The sequence below is a fragment of the Prenolepis imparis genome, unplaced genomic scaffold (assembly GCF_030444845.1).
Source record: "Prenolepis imparis isolate NDT839.2.m4 unplaced genomic scaffold, iyPreImpa1.0 SCAF_7, whole genome shotgun sequence".
Lineage (NCBI taxonomy): Eukaryota > Metazoa > Arthropoda > Insecta > Hymenoptera > Formicidae > Prenolepis > Prenolepis imparis.
The window spans coordinates 15538227-15562205 of record NW_028141165.1 but is presented as its reverse complement, the minus strand read 5'-3'; the positions used below and the strand labels follow the sequence as shown (position 1 = coordinate 15562205).

Sequence of the window (23979 nt, the reverse complement as noted above, 5' to 3'; positions counted from 1 at the left end):
ATTTAAAAAAAAAAATTAAGTGATGGGGGTATTTAAAAAAAAATAAAAATAAAAAAATTTTGTTCATATAACTTTAAAGTACTCTTCAAGCCATTAAAATTTGTTGTACGTCTTTTTTTTCTACCTCTTATAGTTTACCAGATATTCGATCCTAAAGAAAAATACCGTTTTTCTTTAAAGGGGTGTTTCACCCTTTAAAACTCAATATCCACACATATAAAAAAATACGTGTCTTTTAGATTTGTGTATTTAACAACATATTTGAAGAAGAATCAAATCGGTTCCGGACAGTTGTGACATGTCCCTTGTTAGTCAGCAGGATCGCCGCCAGCAACGTCTTCATGTGGCTGACCTTCTGCCTCGGCAACGGCATCATGTTCAGCATCTACACGTACCCCCATCGTGTAAATGCTGAACACGATGCCGTTGCCGAAACAGACCATACTACGCTCGACGCAACTCCTGTCCACCTTACTTTAATTACTACCTCGACCTGGTCGCACCGCGAAGCTGGGTCTGTCAGGCGCAATTTGTCTCGTAGATGATCTCGTTTCGACCTCTAGCAGTGTCTGAATTCTTTTCGCGCTATCAAACCCAGACAGCATCAGAATCGTCCAAAATCGGGACATAAGAGATCTTTAAACTTCGCTCTTTCTAATTTCATGATAATTATAGAAAATATTTGTTTGCTATATATTTTTATTAAATAATTTTTTGCAAAATTAAAAAAATTTTGTACTTTAGAGAGAGAAATTACTTTTTTCCAGTTATATTTCAAATCTCGTTAATCTTTATGGAATAAACAAAATATTCTAAATAAATTTCTTGTATATGAAATTTATATTGAATTTCCGATCAATTAATTTCTGTTATTATTTTCGCGGAGAGTTTATTATATTAAACACAAACGTATTATTCGACGAGCTTTGTTTTGTTTGTTTACTCTATGTTGCTACGATCTATCGGTTAAAGACTTTTATATAATTGTGATAACATTTAATAACTGATAATTTCATGCGTCGATATGAATATATGTAGCATTTTTACAATTTAATTGCGCAGAAAGAAAGAAATATTTCCTATATATTAATTTATTATGTATACATATACATGTATCAATATACATTTTTATATTTTTTAAATATTTTTATAAAAATTTTTATTTTATATAATGTACTACATGTATATATTTATTTAATTGTTTATTTTATTATTATTATAAATAATGTATTGACTATTTGAGAGCATAATGTGTGTCACAGAAATTTATATCTTAAAGTTATTTACAAGGTTTTCGACAACTCTGTCATTTTTTTCTAATCAATTAGAATTCAACTAATTATTATAATTCAATTAATCTATTAATAATTGAAAATAATTCAATTCGAATCGCGATAAATTGATCAATTCAAATCGCAAATTGAAATGTTGCTCCTTTCTGTATCTATTGTATGATTTTCAAACTGCTTCGCGTCTTAAGAAAAAAAATGTTCTTCCTTTCTCGGTGAATAAATTATTAACCCTATACTCGAATAAATATTATATATATTTTTTTTTAATGCTTTATATTTTATACTATAAAAGAAATGTATTTCCAGTTTCATTGATTCATCTGTCTTTACCAATTTATGATTTTTTCTCTATTCTCAATGTTTTTTGACGAATATTAAGCATGCACATGAGCAAACTCCTCTACGAGAATGGTAACACGTTGTTTGTATTCTTATCTGTTTTATTCAGCTCAGGTCAGTGGATTTAAATTTCTTGAGAGAATCTATTACTTATATTTCTATAAGATTGAGAGTTTATGGCAAATGCTATTTTAAATTACAAATCTTCACAAAGTAAATTGCTTCTAATTGTAAATACTTGGCTAATTAATTATTGATTTTATATTTAGTTTTGATTTTGTATTTTTTAGAGGTAATTTCATATTTAATTTTGATTTCATATTTTTTAGAAATACATTATTTTTTAAAGTGTATATTATATTTTTAGAGATACATTATTTCTGGGGAATCAAATTATTTTAAAATTAAGTTTACAATACATGGTTTACGTAAATAAATAAATTTTAAAAAATACAAAAAAGTTGCGGCATTATTTTTTATAAATTTTGAAACATGTGTCAACATTAAGAAATCAATAATTACATTTTTAATTATAAACGTCAAGTATAAAAGTTATTAGGAAAAATAAATTAATGATATATATATTTTTAATTCATATATTGTAAACAAATATGAACAATATTTATAACATAACATTAAGATATATAGTGTCAATTAAAGTTAAGTACAGTTGACACAATAGGTAGGTAAGTAGGTAAACTTCAGTCAACTAAGATCGCTTCTTTGGATGCTGGCGTTGTTATTTGTTCGAAACAAGCATTGTATTAGACGAAAGATCTGATATTTTTGGAATAATATTTTACGATTCGGGGGGGGGGGATTACAACAGTAGCAATAAGATAATACTTCATTAATACACAGATATTCTAATTTTTACTGTGTTAAACTTGTAATTATGAAAATCTCAAGAAATTTTCAATAGCGATATTTTATATAGTGTAAATAGTTTTAGAGAAAGAGACAATTTTCGCGGAGATTTCTTTTTTATATTTTTGATGTTTATAATTATCTTTTAAGCGGTCACTTCACTAGCTGCACATTTATCGTACATTGCATCAAGAACTTGAGTAAACTTGAGATGACGTTCTTCAGGAGCAACAGTGGCACCGCGACTGCCCCACAAAAATTTAATATGAAATTCGGTTCGAAAGGCGTCCGACAATAACTCGTCACTTCTGCAACCTTCCAAGGCGATTTCCGCGTTTCTGCGAAAAAGTGGCAGATTTTCGGCCAACTTGCGAGCTGCTTCGAGATGCGACCAGACGATCGACAGACCACAATCGGGCGCCGAATTTTCCCACGATGAAAGAATTGCTGCCGCGAGTCCGGAAGGTGCCACGGTGCCTGTGTATAAACAAAAGTAATTCTTGAAACATTGCAAGAAAAAAATGATAATAATAAAGTAGACAACGAAAAGATGGACAAAAAGAAAAATTACGATTATATTGAAATTACAATGCATAAAACAAATATATAATAAACTTTTGTGATTCATCAGTTATTCTTGTTTCCTCGAGATTTTTCTAATAAAAACAATTTTATTTTTTATAAATACCTAAAACATCTTCGGGACTGCGTTCTCCGAGTAATGCGATTGGTAGTAAATGCGGCAATGTCGTATTAGGCGCCTGCGGATTGGTACATTCGTTCATGGCCCGCAAAGTAGGTCTTAGTTTTGCTTCAAAACTAAAAGCTTCGTCTGTATGTTTTTGTCTTAGCAGATGCCATGTATTAGCCAGCCTTTGAATTTGCGGTAAGCACAAGCCGAGCATTACGCCACAAAAACCGTACAGATTGCCGAGCGCGGTTTTGGTATCAATCGCCACTTTTATCCATTTGCTAATGGTAGCCGCCCTTTCTGCAATATTAACAATTAAATGCAGAAGAGATTGAATGCTCCGATTTTTTCATATTATATTTTATGTTCTATGTTCTACATTAAGTTTTCCCCCCTCCCTCTCTCTCTCTCCACTCCTCTCTCTCCCCCTCTTCTCCTCTCTCTCTCTCTCTCTCTTTCTCCCCGCTCCCCTCGACTTCTACAACTTAGATATAAAATAAAGAGGGCGCTTGCTTTAGAAGCTAAAAATAAGGTGTTTTTTGGAAATTTTTTTTTTAACTTTGCAGCGGATTATTCTAAAATTTTCAGGTATTTTATTATTAAATATTTAAAAATATAAAATATTTTTTTAGTTAAAAATATGGACCGTAGAAGTCACCCTTGAGGAATCTTTTTATAGCCTTGTTGCCGAGATTACAAATTGGCGAGATTTCTCGTACCTCTAATCTCTCTGTTTGAAATTAAGAAACTAAAAATTTTCTTATTATTTATGAAATTATATATTTTCGATGAACCAAAGAAAAAAAAAAGAAAATTGACAAAATGATGAAACTTAGAAGAGTACGATTTTCTGGTAAATTTTTTTGCTTATTTATGCAATAAAATTGTTTAAATTAAATTTTTTTTATTAATTTTAGAGGTTTATCGACAATGTAATTTCATAAATAATAAGAAAGTTTTTGGTTTTTTAATTTCAGACAAAATTTGGAAGTAGAGAAAAATCTCGCCAATTTCCAATCTCGCCGGCGAGAAAATTTCTCAAGGACCTTTACAGTCCATATTTTTAACTAAAAAAAGTTTTTATACTTTTAATTATTTAATAATAAATTATAAATAAATACAAGTCTAAAAACCAACGCAAGGTAATCGTGCAAATAGTCTTAATTTATTAAGATAAAATTAAATATTTTGGCCGTTATTAGGCCATCTTCAGCAATACAAGTCCGAGTGAGAGTGTACATTGCCAATGACACAAAAATTAGTACAAAATTAAGATTAATTAAATCAATGATTTAAAAAACATACATACGTCGAAAATGATTGCCAAAAACCGAAAGAATATTTCTAAATATATACCTTAACATTAATTAATGTATTTGAAGACCTACTGTGAACATTACGTATGATAGACAAAGGTCTCATAATAAAAATTAAAAGAAATATATATGTCTATAAAGATTAGAATATTATACATACACGGTAAATGAAAAGTCAATTATCCTTAAAACGAAACATGCCACCCAGTTGTCAAAAGTGTTGTTAAATGCGCAAAGTCAGAATTAAGACTGCCATATATACATAAGCATAATATAGCAAAGTATCTTAATTTAAGGTATCTTAATTTTTATTCACAGAATCCGCTATCTCAAAAAGGCATTATTTATGGCTTATTAGACAAGGTCCTAAAGATTTTCCATCCTCAATTTCAACAAAAAAGTAGTAATAAAGTAAAATAAAATAGAATAAATTAGAGGAAAAAAAGAGGAGGTAAAGAAGAAGGAGTAAAATTAAGGGATGGGAAAAGCTCTGAGAATCAGGATAGGAATCGGGGAGAAGCTCTGTATCACTCTGTTTATTAAGCACGTTTTTTTTTTGCGGCTTTATATGCACCATCTCCGAAATTAATCTCTTACTATAACATGCTTCTTTATCTAAAATATGTACATGGTCCCAATCGAAATCATAATTCTCGGAAAAGCAAAATGACTGATATTGCCGAACTTTTTTTATTAATGTCGTTTTAATGTTCTTTAATTCTAATTCTTAATTGTCTTTTCGTTTGTCCGATATGAGATGCTTCACAGTCTAGGCAAGATACTCTGTAAATAACTCCACTACGAACTGGCGAATCCAGAGCGTTCTTTCCATGTGTGATACACCTTTTTAACGAATGAGAGTTTGAGAAGGCTTTGGAGTAATCATACTTGACAACAATCCTGGCAAATCTTTCAGATACTGTTTTAATATATGGTAAAGTAAAGAACTTATTTGACTTTTGTCTAATATTCTTTTGCTATCTCTATAAAAAAGGCATTTGAGTCTATTAATGGAATTAAAAATAAACGATAACGGATAACAGTTATCCAAAAGAATCCTAATAGATAATTCTAAATTTTTATTTTAAATTAAGGATAGAAGAAATTTTTAGAATCTTGTCATATAAGCCATAAATAATGCCTTCTTTTGAGATAGCGGATTCTGTGAGTAAAAATTAAGATACCTTAAATTAAGATACCGGAAAAGGTCGGTTTGTGAAATCAGTCAAATGTAATCTTGTTCCGGTCAAAGATAATCGTGGTAGATATCTAAAAAAATTCTGTCATTTGTATCCACTTTCATTGTGAACAGCAGTCTGTCGTGAAACGAATTAAAGATGTAGTATAGCATAAAAATGTAGTAATTTCTGTTAAGTTGTTGGAAGAAGTAGTCATAATAATGTCATTTACGTATCTAAAATAAAAGTGTAGTTTGAAAGACAGATGACTATTTAAAGCCTTCACTTCTAGATTTTGCAAAACTAGATCCGTCAGGATCGATGATAATGGGAAACCCATAGGAGACCCAAAAATCTGCTTATATATATATCTCTTATTAATATTATATACTCCTATTAAAAGAGAAAAAAGTTGAACTTAATATTAACCTGATAGCATTAATAAATTCATTTTCAGGAATAGTAGTCTTCTCTGAGATATCATTCCATCCTTTCTAAATACTTTCAGCAACTAAATCGGACGGAACATTAGTAAAGAGTGATACAATGTCTAGAGAAATCAATTGGAAATTGAAAATTAAATTTATAAAAACGTTGTCAATTCTTCTCACTAGTTGGAAGCTATTTTTTATGTAACTATGTGGGAACCGTACATTATAAATGATTTTGTGTAAATACTTTGCAAGCGAATATAAAGGACTATTTAACGATAAAGCACACTATAACTCTAATTGTAAGAGGGCAACCAGTCTTGTATATTTTGGGTAATCTATAAGCTCTCGGTAGAATTCCGTCAACAGACAACAACTTTTTATATTCTATGTCGTTAGTATATTCCTTCTTTTTCCACCTGTTAAGAAGCTCTCTATGGTCATTAATGATTTTACATCTTCTCCTTCACACCCTCCTTTTCCCCTCTAATTTATCTTATTTTATATTACTTTATTACTCGGTATGCTTATGTATACATGGCAATCTTAACTCTGACCTTGTGCATTTAACAACACTTTTGACAACCGGGTGGCATGTTTCGTTTTAAGGACAATTGACCTTTTATTTACCGTGTATGTAATATTCTAATCTTTATAAACATATATTTCTTTTAATTTTTATTATGTGACTTTTGTCTATCATACGTAATGTTCACAGTAGGTCTTCGAATACATTAATTAATGTTAAGGTATACATTTAGAAATATTTTTTCGGTTTTGGCAACCATCTTCGACGTATGTTTTTTTTAAATTATTGATTTAATTAATCTTTTGTACTAATTTGTGTCATTGGTTGTGTTAGAAAAATTGTATTTAGCGTCTCTTCGCGTTTCATCATCTGAAGTTTATCTCTCAATTTCGAGCATTGAACAGAACTGTGAACTACGTTTATTATTGTCTTTTGTTTGTTTCCCATCTATCTGTCTTTCTATATTTTCGATATGTTATGTGTATAATAGTTCTTTAAATAAATCGAACTGTTTATTTCTAATTCCGGCTAAATAGTGTTGATGCATCGTGCATCATTTCATCAGGTTGCAATGTACACTCTCACTCGTACTTGTATTGCTTAAGATGGCCTAATAAAGGCCGAAACGTTCAATTTTATCTTAAATTATATAAATAAATTAAGATTTTTGCACTATTACCTTATTGCGTTGGCTCTTAGCCCTTTATTTATTTATAATTTTTATTTTGAATTATATGAACCTTTTATATTTACATCTTTTAATAATAAATGCCTAAATGTTTCAGAATGATCCACTCTAAAATTTTTCCAAAAATATTCTTAAAAAATCTTATTTTTAGATTTTTAAATCAGACGCTCCCCTTAAATAGAAATAGTTAGCATATTTCGAGGCTTTTACCTATAGCCGTGGCTCCAGCCAGCACAGTAACCGCCACCAACAGTTTCAAACATTCTGATCTCTCAATCAAATCCATCCTAGCTTGTCTACCATGAGGAAGAGTCGCCAGCTCGATACCGCTTAATCCGGTCCTATTTCCGGATCCTGGTTCAAGCGCCACTTCAAGATCAATTTTCGTGAGATGAGAAGCGAGTACTCTTGGTGCTGAATCTAATAACATCCCTGATACTCCTCTCAAGGCTATCGGATCCAAAGGTCTGTGTTCACCAGCCGGTAAGAGCAATGTGGAAAAGCCCTCAATATCAAGCATTGTGGTAATTTCTAGAGACGGCGCGGCTACCACCAATTGCTCTTCCGCAGATAACTCGTACTCGCTGCCATTATTGCCATTAATTCCATCATTATTAGTGTTATAATGACTGCGTATTACCACACCCTTAATTGGCACTGAGGAGGAAGGATTGTTGGCACCACCGGAGTTGTTGGTCTCAAACTCACTATCTCCTGATCCGTTTCCGCTGTCACTACCAGAAGCTTGATAGCTTTGATGGTGATGATGATGATGGTGATGGTAATGATGATGATGATGATGTTGATGGCTTGGCACATAGGGCACTCTGGGAGGCTTGGGTGGCGCCGTACTCACAGTGTTCTGCAGATTTAAACTCGATAATTGTTGTTGCTGCTGCTGCAGTGCTGGATCAGAGATTACTCGGATAATCTTCTGCCGACCCAAGGATAGAGAACATGAGGGCGGCTGGCTCTGGATCGGCGGTATTCGTGGTAAAGTACTAGACTGAACAGGTAACTGCGGACCTGTTTGTTGATTATCCTCGCGGACATGCTGATCAGGAGTGTGATGTTGAGCGGTGAGAGAGTGGCTGCGTTGTTGTTTCTTGGGCAAACGAGGCGGCGAACCAGTGGTCAAAGAGGACGAAGAAGGACTAGAGCAGTGCTGATTGTTTGTGTTTCCCGCAATGCACGTTAATGGAACCGATCTGGGCCTTGGATTAATGATACGAGCCCCACTGGCCTGGCTGATTGGCCGACCACTGCCGACGTAGAAAGTTATCAAATCGGCAACTGTATCGAAGGCCTCATCTTCAAACTGATATTGCGCCCTCTCATAAACCGTATCGGGCTGAATCACAACCTATCGAGGAAAATCAGATTTAAACTTTTATAAGATAATGTGAGCTTAAAGTGTGTGTGTGTGTGTGTGTGTGTTTTAAGCAAATTTTTTCATTCTATTGACAAATTTAACTAAACTATATACATATTTATTACATTCTTTATAAATATTTTTATTCTTACATTAATTGTAGTATTAAATAACTACATAATTATCGATAAATTTTCAAATAATAATTATGTAACTATTGAGTATTCTTGTGTGTTTAATTTTTTATACAGGGTCTTCAAAAAGTCCAGAAACGCTAAAATATTTCATAAACAATACATATTAGAAAAAAATGTTTCAAACAAAAGTTGTAAGGCTTAAAGAGACAAAAAGGGTATGTAATTTGCAACATATTTTTATTTAAAGCAACTATGTGTTTTTTTTACACCAATTGATTGGTCTCATTATTCTGTGCATAAAAGTATTAAGGTAAGTTTACCGGAAACTGAATGTTTCACAAGATATTTTATATTTAATGTTAAAATTCTGTAAACTTCAAGTCTCATAACTCGGAAAGTACTTAATAAAAAATAACTCAATTATAGTGTTTTGGAAAGCTCTCGAGATAAGCTACAAGAATATGCAATAAAAAATGGGGGGTTCCATTTTAAAAAATTAAGTTGACCTTGACCTGACCTTGGTAATGCCACCCATTGTCAAATTAATATTGTCATTAAATGCGTCTCTTTAAGCCTTACAACTTTTGTTTGAAACATTTTTTTCTAATATGTATTGTTTACAAAATATTTTAGCGTTTCCGGACTTTTTGAAGACTGTATAATGCATAATTAAAATCACGCAATTGTATAATGTATAATATCACGTAATTTATTAAAGAATTAAGAAATTCAAAACTAAACATGATTTTGACATTCATATTCGACATGACATTCTAGATGATAGGAATAAGCAGCAAATGAACGTTTTGTAGATATCAATACGAAAATATTTTTAAATATGCGAATTTATAGGCATCACATATAGAGATTGTATTAATTTATTAAAAGCATAATATAATTAAAATAAAAATAATTATTATGTAAATTAATTAGTAATGATTTTTATATATTTTCAAATATTAATTCAATATTTTTCTTTTCAAATATTTTAAATTATTATTAGAATATTTAGTTAAACAAATAAATTTTTTATATTGCATTCATGAAAAAATTTTATTTCTCTGGAATCTTATAAAATAATAAAATTTTTTTATTGCTTTATATACTTACTGGTTTTGATATATTGATTTAATAATTTTAAGGTCTGTATTTTTATTACAGCCGTAGTAGATTATAAATTAGAAAAAATAAAATTTTTTCCTAATTAATATTTGTGCATCACAGCTTCTATTTAATAGACAGATCAAATAATAAATTGTATCAAAGACTTTTCTTTCAGTATTATTTCCAAAAATTAACAATCGTATTTACCCTATTAATAACGAAATGAAGTGGTTGGCCTTTCCAGCGCACGGTCAGAACGTAGTTGCCAGGCTGAGAGGCGCAATCACGCACCAAAAAGTCCCCATCATTCGGCACTTCCACTTCTGCACCTTTTCGACCGCCGCGCAACGTACTGCCATGGTACCAAGCATGCGATCGTAGATCTCGCGGATCGAGAAGCCGCAATTCTCTTTCTAAGAGCTTGCGAGTAGATTCTTCAGGTAGCTCCTACAATTAAACAAAAATACATTTTTTTAACGTTATTCATATTTATCATTTTTTATTTTCATTTTTATTTTCTTATTTTATTTTCATATTTTCTCAGCCTCAATTAGATTGCACTTTTAATTAAATTAAAACACGCATTTGTTTATATATTCTTAGAACAAAAGTATATATATAATATAAAAAATATATATATATGTATATATATGTTCCAGACCGTACACCCGTACACCCCTTTTAAAATAAAAATAAATGGCTTTCATCAAAAATCGCGAACATTTTTTAAGTAAATCAGGTATGCTCTATCGAATGGTGATATTTTCAACTTTTGATTCCGACCGGAAATACGCCATCCGGACCAAAAGTTGAATTTTTTGAGAGAAATATGGTACTTTTTATTACAGATTCGAATTGTACGTGAAAAAATAAGAAACTTTTGTATCAAACGTTTTTTCTGAAAGTGCCTCTGTCAACCTTAAAATTGTTACCTACCTTTCATCACAGTTACTTTCAAGATCAATTTTAAGGTTGACAGAGGCACTTTCAGAAAAAACGTTTGATACAAAAGTTTCTTATTTTTTCACGTACAATTCGAATCTGTAATAAAAAGTACCATGTTCCCCTCATTTTAAAATGGGTGTACGGGTGATCTGGGACACCCTGTATATGTCAAAAAATTTGACTGATAAATTTTGAAATTTTGAAGAAAATAAACATTTTTTGTTAATATTATTTTTCTCTACAACGTTAATTTTTATACATGGTATAAAATAGGAGTTTGTAACATAAACAATAAACAAACATATATAAGTGGAAAAATTAAATTGTGTTTTAATCTTAAACAAAACGCGGAACAAATACATACATAAAAGTAATTCACTCTTTTTACAGTAAATCCTTAAAAATTTCTCCATTAACAATACAAAGATGACAAACTGAAAAGTCACAAACTCTCATATCACATATAAAACATTATAGAGAAAATTAGTATTAACAAAAAATGTTTATTTTGAAATTTTTTTCCCTAAAGTTTGTCGATCTAATTTTTTAATACCCTGTATAATTATACATATGGTATATGATATATGTATTAATACTTTGTATAATTATAATTATGGCATATGATATATGAATTAATTTTAGTTTGCTTCAAACATATGTATGCCTGTCTGTGTATATACCTAAATTATACTTTTGGAAAAATGAATAGGATGTACGGTGGATCAATTGTTTATAAACTTCCATTCTTCTTTCATTTTAAATTCTCTGGACTTTTTTATAAAAATATATTTGCATTTTGAAAACTTTTATTGTATTTAATGTTATCAATAAATAATGTATAAATAGTTGTAGCAAGTACATAATGTCTGTGTGTGTTATATAGTACAAATAAAAACAAGAATTTTTCAAAAAAAATTAGTAATATCTGAGATAATAATGTGAAGCAAAATGTGTAAAAATAAAAGAAAAATACTTAACATTTTTCATACATGTTAAAAATATAATAAAACAAATGTATTTCATTTCTGCACGTGTAAGTAACAGACACAAGTTCTTTTTATTATCATAACCGTAAATTATTTCCATCTTCAACAAAATCCACTTTGTAAAAATTAATTAAGTTAATAAAATACTTTAAATTGCATTTAGTAACTACTACATATATTCTATAAACTTCGAACTTGTGTATTTTAATAACTTTTATTTTATATACAATGAGTCATTATTATCTTAAATTTAATGAATTAATATCATGTCGGCACCTCTCTTCTCATATTCTTAATTAATTACTCGGAATGATAGAAGAGATGATAGTATATCGCACACGTTCTGCGTAAGACAATTGTAGCAATCAAGGCAGGAAGGAGACGAGACTTTACAGTCAAGCGAAGATTGGCTTAACAAAAGCAGCCTTCAGCTCTTCGTCACATGATCGTGGATAGTTTTGTTACTCGCGTCATCAACGTATCGTATAAACTAGCTCAGTTATCACATAACCCATCATTGCTTGGGCTTGAGTGTATCATATTTTATATCACGCTACAAAAAAATTAGTTATCATTTCAATAAATGAGATCTATGATTTTACGTTTACACGAATATATAAGGAATTCTTTATTCTTTTTCTTGTTTTAAAAATTTTGAAATTTTTTTTTATTAGGAAATTATCAATATTATTACTCGTCGTGTTTCAGTTTTTCCAATTGTTACGTATCAAAAATAAGTTTTAAATGAATTTCTAAATCTTAATATTATTTACAAGATAAAAGACTCTCTCTCTCTCTCTCTCTCTCTCTCTCTCTCTCTCTATATATATATATATATATATATATATATATATATATATATATTATATAATAATATTAAGATTTAGAAATTTATGTAAAACTTATTTTTGATACGTAACAATTGGAAAAACTGAAACACGACGAGTAATAATATTGATAATTTTCTAATAAAAAAAAATTTTTCAAAATTTTTAAAACAAGTAAAAAGAATAAAGAATTCCTTATATATATAGAAAGAAAGAGAGAGAGAGAGAGAGAGAGTCTTTAATCTTGTAAATAATATTAAGATTTAAAAATTTATTTAAAAATAATTTTTTTATACGTAACAATTGAAAAAACTGAAACATTGACATGAGTAATAATATTGATAACTTCCTAAAAAAAAAAAAATTTCAAAAATTTTTTAGACAAATAAAAATGGCATTCTATGTGATGAAATGTATATGCAAGCGCGGTTAATTAATCAAATTATATATAATTTAATAGATTATATATAATTAATCTCTATACATATAATTGTATCAAGATCAATATTGCCAAAAAAATTAAATTAATTTAATTGAACCAACTTTTCTTAATTTTTGAATTTAATTAATTCAATGTTATTTCTTTCCAATAACAATTATTTATAATAATTTTTTAAATTTATAATAAATTATATATATTTATAATAATTTATAATTAAATTTATAATAGAAAAAACAAAATTATTTGTATATACGATCGAGTACTCACCATCGGTAGAGATAAATTGTTGTTACTCTCAGGTGCCTTCGTCAACGACGATTCACTTTGGGGACATATGTCACGATTCTCCTTCTCGTCGCTGTCTTTCTCCGGTGTTCTGCGATCAGAACGAAATCTTTAACCCCTCACATTTCGCAGCCGTCTATTATTTTCGCCTTCTGATGAGGTTCTCAATCTCGTAAATTGACAATTTCTTTTAAAAGGAGAACTTTATGCGGCGCTTCGAACGAGCAGGATTTGTCTGTACTCTCGATTCTCAGAGCACGCGCACGCACCCTACTGACCAGCGCGAGCTTACAACTCGCAGGTCTGTATTTTCACAAGGTATCGCAAGGGTACCACCGAATGATATTAATAGATTATATGAAAAATACGTGAAGAAGAATTAGACAGGATAAAGAGAGATAAACTGCATGCCAAAGAAAATATTTACTTCTTGTCTTTCTTCTTTGCCCGCGTGTTTGCTGAAATTTATTGCGTAAGCTCAAAAATTCAGCAGAGCTTGTCTTGTGTGGTACATCACAAAAACAAAGAGAATGTGAATAATAAGTGTGTAAAATATAATTTATTTCTCTATTAAATTGTTATTGTTTATAATATAGTATTTCAAATTTGTGCAAATAAATAATTTATGTTCCACTTAATGCAACATATTAACATATTAATAATAATATAATTTTGCATTATATTTAATTCACGTATAAAAATAAATATATAGTTAATGCGTACACTGCATTCATCATTTACGTGACAATAATTATCACCATTTCTACACCTCTTTGAACCCTTAATTATACGCCACTGCGATGTTATCACCCCCGTTGTTTTCACCCGCTCTGGTTCTATTTCCTCCTTTTTTCCTTTTCTGTCAAAATCACCCGACAACGGATATCAAAATACATACATATTGAAATTAGATTCATGTTGTATCTCGCATCAAAACGCAGAATCGAGTAAAAAATGTACCATTCTCTTTTAACGCTTTCGAATGAGTTATTCCGTCAATATAGGGGTTATTGATCTTCTCGGATAAGGAGCTCTGTAAAGAGAGAGCAGAGGGGGTGCGGCCAAGGTGCGCTTGCGTCATCCAAAAACGCTCGATACGCAGCATCAAGGTGCATTTTTCGTCAATGTTGCACTTGCTTGCATAACGAAAATAATTTAAAAGAGAGAGAGAAAGAGAGAGAGAGAGAGAGAGAGAGAGAGAGAGAGAGAGAATAATAATAATTTTTATCAATCTTATTTATTTTAAATTTTAGCAATTTTATTTATCTTTAATTTTTATTTCCATCGTAATTAAATATAGCCCCCCCCCTCTCTTTCTTTCTCTCTCTCCCTCTCTCTCTCTCTTTCTCTCTCTCGCTTTCCTCTCACTTTCTACGGTAATTACATACGTGAAAAGAGAAAAAGAGAGAGAAAAAGAAAAACTATAATATAAATTTGCATATATTATATTTGCAATCTAACAATATGATAAATAGAAATGAGATTATATGTGTAAATAAAATAAAAATAAATTATAAACTCTCTCACAATATTGATTATTTTTTAACATAAATAAAGATGTATGATAACAAGAGAGCGCGCAATTAAAATAATGAAAAATAGAAAAAGCTTATCTCTAGTTGCAAAAGTATAAAAGTTACAGAAAAACGTTTCAAACAAAAGTTGTTTGGTTCGAAGGGGGACATAAGATGGTGTCATTGATTTGACTTTGATTGTACGTGCCAAAGTCATATAAAGTTCAATATTGTTTTTAAATAGAACTCTCTATTTTTCATTGCACATTCTTGTAGCTTACCTCGAGAGCTTTTCAAAACACTATAATAAAATATTTTTTCATGAAATACTTTTTGAGTTATGAGACTTGAAGTTTACAGAATTTTGACATAAAATACAAAATATCTTGTGGAACATTCAGTTTTCGGTAATCTTACCTTAATACTTTTATGCACAAAATAATGAGACCAATCAATTGTAAAGAAAATACAGTTGATTTAAAAAGAAAGTATATAATTGGCAACATATTAATAAAAGTATTAAGGTAAGATAACTGAAAACTGAATGTTTGAGTAACTAAATGTTGCTCCATAACCTTGCACTCAAGGTCAAACTAATGACACCTTTTTATGTTCCCCTTCGAACCAAACAACTTTTGTTTGAAACGTTTTTCCGTATCTTTCATATTTTTCGAGATATTTGCCTGGGGCGATTAAAATGAAACACTCTGTATATGTATATTCTTATACACTATTTTAAAAAATGTAGGATACACTTTTCATAAAAATATACTATTTTCAAACCGCTGAGAAAGTCGGTGAAAAATCATCGTCGACTAAAAATTAAAAAAGCATTTTGAAGCTTGAAGTTTCAATTTTAACGCGGAATCGATGGTTTTTTAAATTTGTTTTATCTTTTCAATCTGTGCTTTACAAAAGAATACTTTGTTTTGTTCCTTAAAATTACGTATCTTTGACACTCTGTAGCTATAAAAAAATTTCTCTCGAAAAATTCCATTTAAGTTTCATAAACTCCAACATTTTGCTTATAAAACGCTATTTTTAAAATTTTTCTACGATTCTTTTTATCAAATTACGCGATTTTGTAATTAAATCTGTATTTTTCAGAACAAGAAAAATAAAAAAATTTTTTTTAATTACCAACAGCGTGTTAAAGTTGACACTTCAAGCTTCAAAATACTTTTCTAATTTTTTGTTTACGATGATTTTTCTCCAATTTTCGTATTGGCATTCTAGAAAATACAAGTTTAGTTTTAAAATCTGTGATTTAATGAAAAAAATCATTAAAAAATTTCAAAAATATTGTTTTGTAGGCAAAATGTTGTAGTTTATGGAACATGAGTAGAATTTTTCGAGAAAAATTTTTTTTATCAAGCTGCAGAGTGTCAAAGATACGTAATTTTAAGAAGCAAAACAATATATTTGTTTTTAGCACAGAACAAGAAAATTAAAAAAATTTTTTTTAATTTTTTAAATTACCAATACTAATAAAGTTAAAACTGCAAGTTTTAAAATGTTTTTTTAATTTTTTGTCTATTGTTTTTTTACCGAGTATCGACATTGTATTTAAAAAATATAGATTTGTTTTCAAAATCGTGTAACTCGGTAAAAAAATCGTAGGAAAATTTAAAAAATAATATTTTGTAGGCAAAATGTTGTAGTTATGAAACTTGAGTAGAATTTTTTTAAAGAAATTTTGTTCTCGAACTGCAGAGTGTCAAAGATTACGTAATTTTAAGGAATAAAACAAAGCGTTCTTTTGTAAAGCAAAGACCGAAAAATAAAAAATTTAATAGCATAATTTTTAGAGTATGAAAAGTGTTCTCTTTTTTTTCTAAGTAGTGTATAAATTACCAAGATTAACCATGAGAAAATTTTTCAAAAATGACGGATAATTTTCTTTGATTCACTAATTATTATATAATGTTTGAAGTTAGAAATAGCATAACTTTTCTCTTGAAAGTGAATAAATGATACCGAAATCACAACACATTCTTCAATGACAAGTGGCAGCTAATAGTTTTCAGTTTTAATGAAATTCTCGCATTTGTTGACCGTCGTATACGAGGCAAATACATCTCGTATTTTAAAGGCAAAGATCTAGGAAAATTGGTTCGAAAGAACCGCCAGTTTCATTATATTCTTCTTCTTCTACTATTATATTTCGATATTGTACTCGCGAAAGAATAATTCATAAGTTATAACTTTAAGTTTTCGACTTTAGCAAGAAGCCATCCTTCTCAAATACAGTATCAATATCTAATTCTTTATAACACTCATTTATTGTTGTTTTACATGCTTTACAGCCAGTAGTTTTTGATATATGTTAATTCTTTGTACTCATGAATCCAAAAAGATAAAAGATGGGTAAAAATTTAATAAATTTAAATATTATAAAATCAAGAACTTATATAAAATTAGGCATTTTTCAATAGATTTTAGATGTATTACTGTCTATTTATGGACTTTAAATCAAGCTTCGGCAAAGCTTTTGAAACTTTTGGAATATAATTTATTTCTCTTAAAAAAAAAAATATCTATCTCTTTTAGAAAAGTGACACCTCTTTTTTCTCACTATATTATTTGTCAATATTCTATATAAATAATTATACGTTTTTTTACACTATTTATCTCATTATTCTATGCGGAAAATTATTAAGATAAAATTATCGAAAAATGAGTATATTACGAGATATGTATTTTCATATTTTTTGTCAAAATGTGTCAGAATAAAATATAAAATATTTTCGCGTAAACCATTTTTCAATTATTCTACTGTAGCAGTTTTTAATGCCAAATATTACAAGGAATCAATTTATATAAGAAAATTATGGTGGTTTTATTTAAAAAAGTAATAATGATCTTGAAAATCTTAAAAATGCCTCTACTTGCAATATAACTATGCTTACGAAAAGACGTCCCCTTCAAAATCCTACAACTTTTGTCTGAAATGTTTTGTCCGTATCTTTCATATTTTTCGACATATTTACCTAGGGCAATTAAAATGAGCCACCCTGAATATACAGAGTGATTCACGTAAAATGTGACAAGCCAATCATTCTAAAAATATTTGTCGAATCAAAAGTCATGCATGAGAAAAATAGTTCATGAGAAAATTTCATATATTCCTGGGATCTTTTTAACTATGTAAACATAAATCATTCCCACTCTCCTTTTAAAGCGCGGGAAAGGGGGGGGGCGAAAGGTAACTTTATAATTTCAAATAGAACCCTCTATAAAATGTTATATATTTAGATTCTACGGGAAAAAAAACAAGTAAATTTGATCTAAAACGTTTCTTCGAAAGACGTTTCTATCAAAAGTTATAAGCATTAAACTTTAAAAATTTTACACTTTTTAATTCGATATAAATTTTTAGAATTATTGGCTTGTAACACTTTACGTGAGCCACCCTATATATAGGGAAGACTGGGGTAAAATGGTCACCTTAAGGAAAAAATCTGCAGTTTCTATATTAATTTTGCTTTCTCTCTCAAACTTTGCAAAATTGAAAAGACATTTTCTTTCTCTTTTAGTGGAATAACTAAAAATTTATTTAGTTCAAATTTTTCTGCAGTCAAAAATTTTCTATATGCCTCCATAGTGACCATTTTACCCCTTGGGACTGGGGTAAAATGGTCCCCTAAAAATATTTTTGATACAGGTAATAGTTTCGATTGAATAATTATATTTATAATTCGAATTTATGTAACAAAAATATATTTTAAGCATTTTTTATCAAATAGTGCATTATTATTAACTTGATGTTGCAAAAAAATTAACACAATATAGCACTGAAATTTTAATTGGGCTTCAACTTTGTTATGATTTTATGCGAGAATGATTTCTAGGCATTTTTGTACTATATTTGCAACAAAAACGCACAGTAATACATTTAAAAATTTTTGAGACAAAGTGATTTCTTAAAAAGGAACAAGGACTATTTTATCCCGATCGTTCCATTTTTATAGAAAAAAGGCTACCGAAAGATTGCCCTCTTGTGGACTTTTTAAACTCGTTAAAATATGTAGTATGAAACTGGGTCTTACTAGCATAATAACTTTATATAATAGAATCTCTCTTAATCACAGGGCGCACAATGAAACAAAACAGGAAATACTTTATATCAGATCTCTAAAAAATCGAATTTTTTTTTATCTTATTGCTAAACATATCCAATCGCTTTAGCAAACGTTCACATGATGGCAGGACAGAGATAGAAGTAATATAAAATTCTACACGCAGATAACAACACTAATCGGAGAGATAAGTACAGGGTACCATTTTACCCCGGGGGACCATTATAGACGGGTTTCCCCTATATACATATACATGTACATACATATACATGTACATACATATACATACATATACATACATATATACATATATATTGTATATATACACACATATATACATATAAATATACATATACATACATATCTCTCTCCCCTCTCTCGCGCGCGTGTGCTCTATGTGTATACATATATACATATAATACATATACAGACTGTTTCCTAAGTAAGTACAAAAAATTGAAAGGAATTTCTTTGGCTTATTTTAAGAAGAAAAGGTTCTATAAACATATGCCCTATAAACCGTTTCGTTTTCAAAATACAGAGTGTCAAAGTTGTGAAAATATGAAAAATATAGGGGAGGAGTAAAAAGATAGGCTGACTAAGCACACCGAATTTCTAATCTTCGAACTACCAAACAGAATAAAGCAGGTGGTTTATTGATACACTGAATTATCAGTTTTTAATTTCAATTTTTTACATTGACTCGAAAACGGTTCATCGTTTCGAAAAAGCACAAGAGGTAATTACTGTAAAGTTTTAATTCGGTATTTTTTAAAAATTGTTAAGCTTGGAAAAAACGTGTGGCGTACTATTTTCTTATTTAAAAAAAATTTAATATGATTATAGAGCGCACGCTCGCGAGAGAGGGGGAGAGAGAAGAGGGGAGAGAAAGAGTCATAATTGTATAGATGTGTAATATGTATTTTATGTTTCAAAAATTTATAATTTTTTAAATTTACCAATTCCGGAACCATTGTAACGTTATACCATGTAATACATTTCTCTCGATGTCTCTGTTGTCACAGATATTTCAAAGCATTATGTTGCTATCTTGATAATTTATACATACCTTGAACTATTCCTAGAGAGATTGTTAGATGACGGCAGCGTCACAATTAAACTTGGTTCCTTCTGAATGCTTATTTCCGGTTGTAGATGTATCGTGTGTCTCTTTTGCCGAACATCTTTACACGAATTCAATGAAGCAAGACCGTTTCGTTTGCGTCGTCGGCCACTAGTGCCTAGGTTCTGCAGTGTATTCATAGATGGAAATCGAAAGCTCCATGCTATGCCTGAATATGTCGCAAAAAAATTTACATGTAAAACTTATTGCATCTTTAATCGAATTATAATAAATTAATATATGCATATGCAACACAAAAATGCGAGTATGCAAAAGTGTACAATAAAATTTTAAAAACTGCAAAATTTATTAATAAATAATGATCAATAACTTCTAATTTGATATTATATATATGTATATATAATGGCACTGCGATGATTATACGCTTGATAATAATTAGTATAACATAAAAACAATTTTTACGTAAATTCAGAACGAGGTGCATATTTCATTGTATAATACATCTTCTCATTAAATTTTTCATTTATTTATTAATGTCATTCTCCTATTTCTTATTTTGTAACTTGTAATGTTTTGATTTGTAATCATTATGCGACTTTACAGTTTACAGTATATAATTACATAAGTTACACGACTGATATTTTCACGTATATCTCTATCTAAATCTTTGCTTAACACAATACGCATAAGAAATATGAAAATTTTGATCTGTACTCACACATATTTGTTCTGCTTTTTTAATTTTATTAATTCTCTATTCTCGCATCTCTTATACAATTTTGCACGATAATGTGTAACTGTTTTTTCTTAATTCGTTTGAATCATCTATAATATTTAACATTTAAAATTTTAAATAAGTCTTGAAAGAGCAACAAAATATATATAATCGATTAGATACCTACTTGCAATAGATAAATACGTTTCACACTTTCATGATTATGCGCGCATGCATAAACAGCTTGAATCAAACTTGATTTCAATGTACATGGAACCCCCTTCCCTCTCGATAACTTGTTCGCGTTTAAAAAAGCAAAGTGGAATGCAGGTGTGTAGGATCGTTTCTTTCTTTTTCTTATACGTTGTATCTGCTTCACTATCTCTTTTTCTCGCGTTTAAAATTATGCATTATATTTATCTGCACGTTTCCTTTCATGAATTGCTTCATCTATCCATGAGTGAATACAATACCTAGCAATAACTAGCAATACCTAGTAATAACATTGTTCTTTGTCGGATATATTTTGTGTGTCTGTGTGCATGCGCGTGTGTGTGCATGCGCGTGTGTGTGCATGCGCGTGTGTGTGCATGCGCGTGTGTGTGCATGCGCGTGTGCGTGCACGTGACCGTGTCGCGCTACGTGTGTCATGCACATGTGCGTGTGTGCGTGCATGTGCATGTGCATGTGCATGAGTGCGTGCGTGCGTGCGTGCGTGCATGAGTGCGTGCGAGCGTGCGTGCGAGCGTGCGTGCGTGCGTGCGAGCGTGCGTGCGTGCGTGCGTGCGTGCGTGCGTGCGTGCGTGCGTGCGTGCGTGCGTGCGTGTGTGCGTGTGTGCGTGCGTGCGTGCGTTCATATACTTGTATGTATATGTATGTAATGTAATGTTTAAAAAAATGCTATATTATTTTAAAAAATAAAGATACAATTCTAACGCATACGTGTGCAAAATTTCGCGGTTGCTAAACTAAAAAATTGTAAATTTTGATTTTTATGAAAACTACAAAGATAAAATAAATCATTTACATGTGTATTATAAATTATAATATTCTAATCTTTATAGACATATATATATTTTTTAATTTTCATTATAAGGCTTTTGTCTAATATACGATTAATTTTCACAATATGTCTCTCAATACATTATCTAATGTTAAAGTACATGTATATTTAAAAATATTCTTTCGATTTTTGGCTATTACCTTCAAAGTACGTATTTTTAAAAAAATCATTTATTTAATCAATCGTAGTTTTGTACTAATTTGTATCGCTGGTTGCAGCGAACACACACACACACACACTCTTATATTGTATTGCTGAAGATGGCTTAATGAAAGCCAAAACGCTCAATTGTGTATCAATTCACAGAGTCAAACATTACTTTCTGTTGAATGTGCACTGTTGCGTGCAGGGTTTACGTAACGTTTGTACAATACGTTATGAACGTCGTTCTCTCGGTTTCTCTTGGCTGTTGTAAGATTGTACAAAGGTGGGGATGGAGAGATTAAGCAGAATGCACACACGTGTCCTCACAATCCGATCCGCACGCATACATCATCATAGATAAATGCGACGTCGCCTTTCTCTCGTCAATGACGCACCATAAAAAACTCGACTACATATAACTTCAACGCACTAATACAATTGCAGTTTTATATATTTATTATTAATTTAACAATATCTTTTAGATGACAAATGTATGATATTGAAAGTATTCAAACAATTGCTTTCTTTACATCCATTTTGTTATACAAATACGCACCTCATTCAGTCAAAACTTTCTACAGGATGTCACAGGCACACCGCCTATTAGTATTTCCTATCGAGAGAAAAGACAGCGGTGAACTCGAGACAATCTATAGATATGAATAATAATACGAAGAAAAAAAACGTGATATATATGAAACAGAGAAAAATGCGCACTAACTCTGACTTCTCCGCGATTTCAGTTTGCTGGCGGTTTTGCCCATTTTCCCGCCAATTGCATGCCAACGGTTTTCCAATCACGTCGCAAGAATTTCCGCAGATAAATTCAATCCAAAGTGCACTGAAGCAAACGAAATGGCCACAACTCGGACACACTGACACGGCACGGCTGCAGTACCGTGCGACGCGGTCTGACCGCAACATAATGCGATACCGAACTAACGGAGCACACTAGAAGAAGGGACCAGACAGACCGACCGACCAACCGACTGTCCGGCCGATCGACTGATACGTAAGTGGCGCTCACAGCGTGAGGAAGGTTTTAAGGTTCCAAGGTACAGAAAAGGCTGACAGAATGAGAGAGAAAAAGGAATTTAGAGAGAGAGAGAGAGAGAGAGAGAGAGAGAGAGAGAGAGAGAGAGAGAGAGAGAGAGAGAAAGGAAAAGAATGTAAAGTATAAATAAATTTTTTTTTAAGTAATGATGTATACATATTGTACGTACAACGCTGAAAGAGAAGAAAGGAATGAGAAAAATAAATGATGATAGAAACAACCATCGTATAATCAATGATACTATCGCCAAACATAGACCGGTATTCACAAATATAAGATTATCTTAAGTACGGTCTTGAGATGCTATGCAACCATTTGATTGGTTGAATGAGATCTTAAGACGATCCAAGACCATACTTAAGACGATCTTAAATATAAGAACGGACTATAAATATCGATCATAATGTAGTAGCTTTGCTATTGAACGCACAATGATATAATACAATATTTGTACGATATGACTTTCGACTATCTATATATTTTTTTTGTATCAAAATCAAATAGACAAAAAATCCAAAAAAATATTTTAAATGTTTGGATATTTTTATCAATTTATAGTTGTGACATTGTTCAAAATTCAAAATGATTTTTGAATAAGATTTTTAATTCAGACTCACTTTTAATCTTTTTGAAGTATAATTCACTTTTTCTTTAAAGTAGAAAAGGTCAAGTACACACGCAGTTAAAAAAACTGTTGTACTATATATTTACAAAATAGTGTTATATATTTTAATCTACAAAAATAATAATATTTAAAAAATTGCGCAATTAAAAATATAAATTTTTAAAAATAGTAATTAAAAAATTATATTAAATTATTACAAATATAAAAAAAAAATAAAAATTTATACAAAAAATTAAAACTTTATACAAAAATCAAAAATTAATTCAAATTTT

At 30.3% G+C, this 23979-nt stretch overlaps 1 protein-coding gene across 3 annotated transcripts; it reads right to left on the bottom strand.

Moving 5' to 3' along the window:
- Positions 1-2157: 2157 nt before the first annotated feature.
- On the bottom strand, positions 2158-23000 carry LOC145938231 (breast cancer anti-estrogen resistance protein 3 homolog). 3 transcript variants are annotated; one of them, XM_083041720.1, is made up of 8 exons: positions 22750-22999; positions 22585-22641; positions 20092-20314; positions 13412-13520; positions 10152-10391; positions 7542-8694; positions 3187-3489; positions 2159-2975 (listed from the first exon to the last, which is right to left on the bottom strand). In XM_083041720.1, exons 3-8 carry the CDS (start codon positions 20283-20285, stop codon positions 2644-2646), a joined length of 2331 nt encoding a protein of 776 aa, XP_082897846.1. In that variant the 5' UTR covers positions 20286-20314; positions 22585-22641; positions 22750-22999; the 3' UTR covers positions 2159-2643. The 3 variants fall into 3 exon arrangements, with proteins under 3 accessions (XP_082897844.1, XP_082897846.1, XP_082897845.1); XM_083041719.1 differs by lacking the exons at positions 22585-22641; positions 22750-22999 and adding exons at positions 20825-20931; positions 21009-21567; XM_083041718.1 differs by lacking the exon at positions 22585-22641 and having other exon boundaries at positions 2158-2975; positions 22750-23000.
- Between the last annotated feature and the right edge of the window lie 979 nt (positions 23001-23979).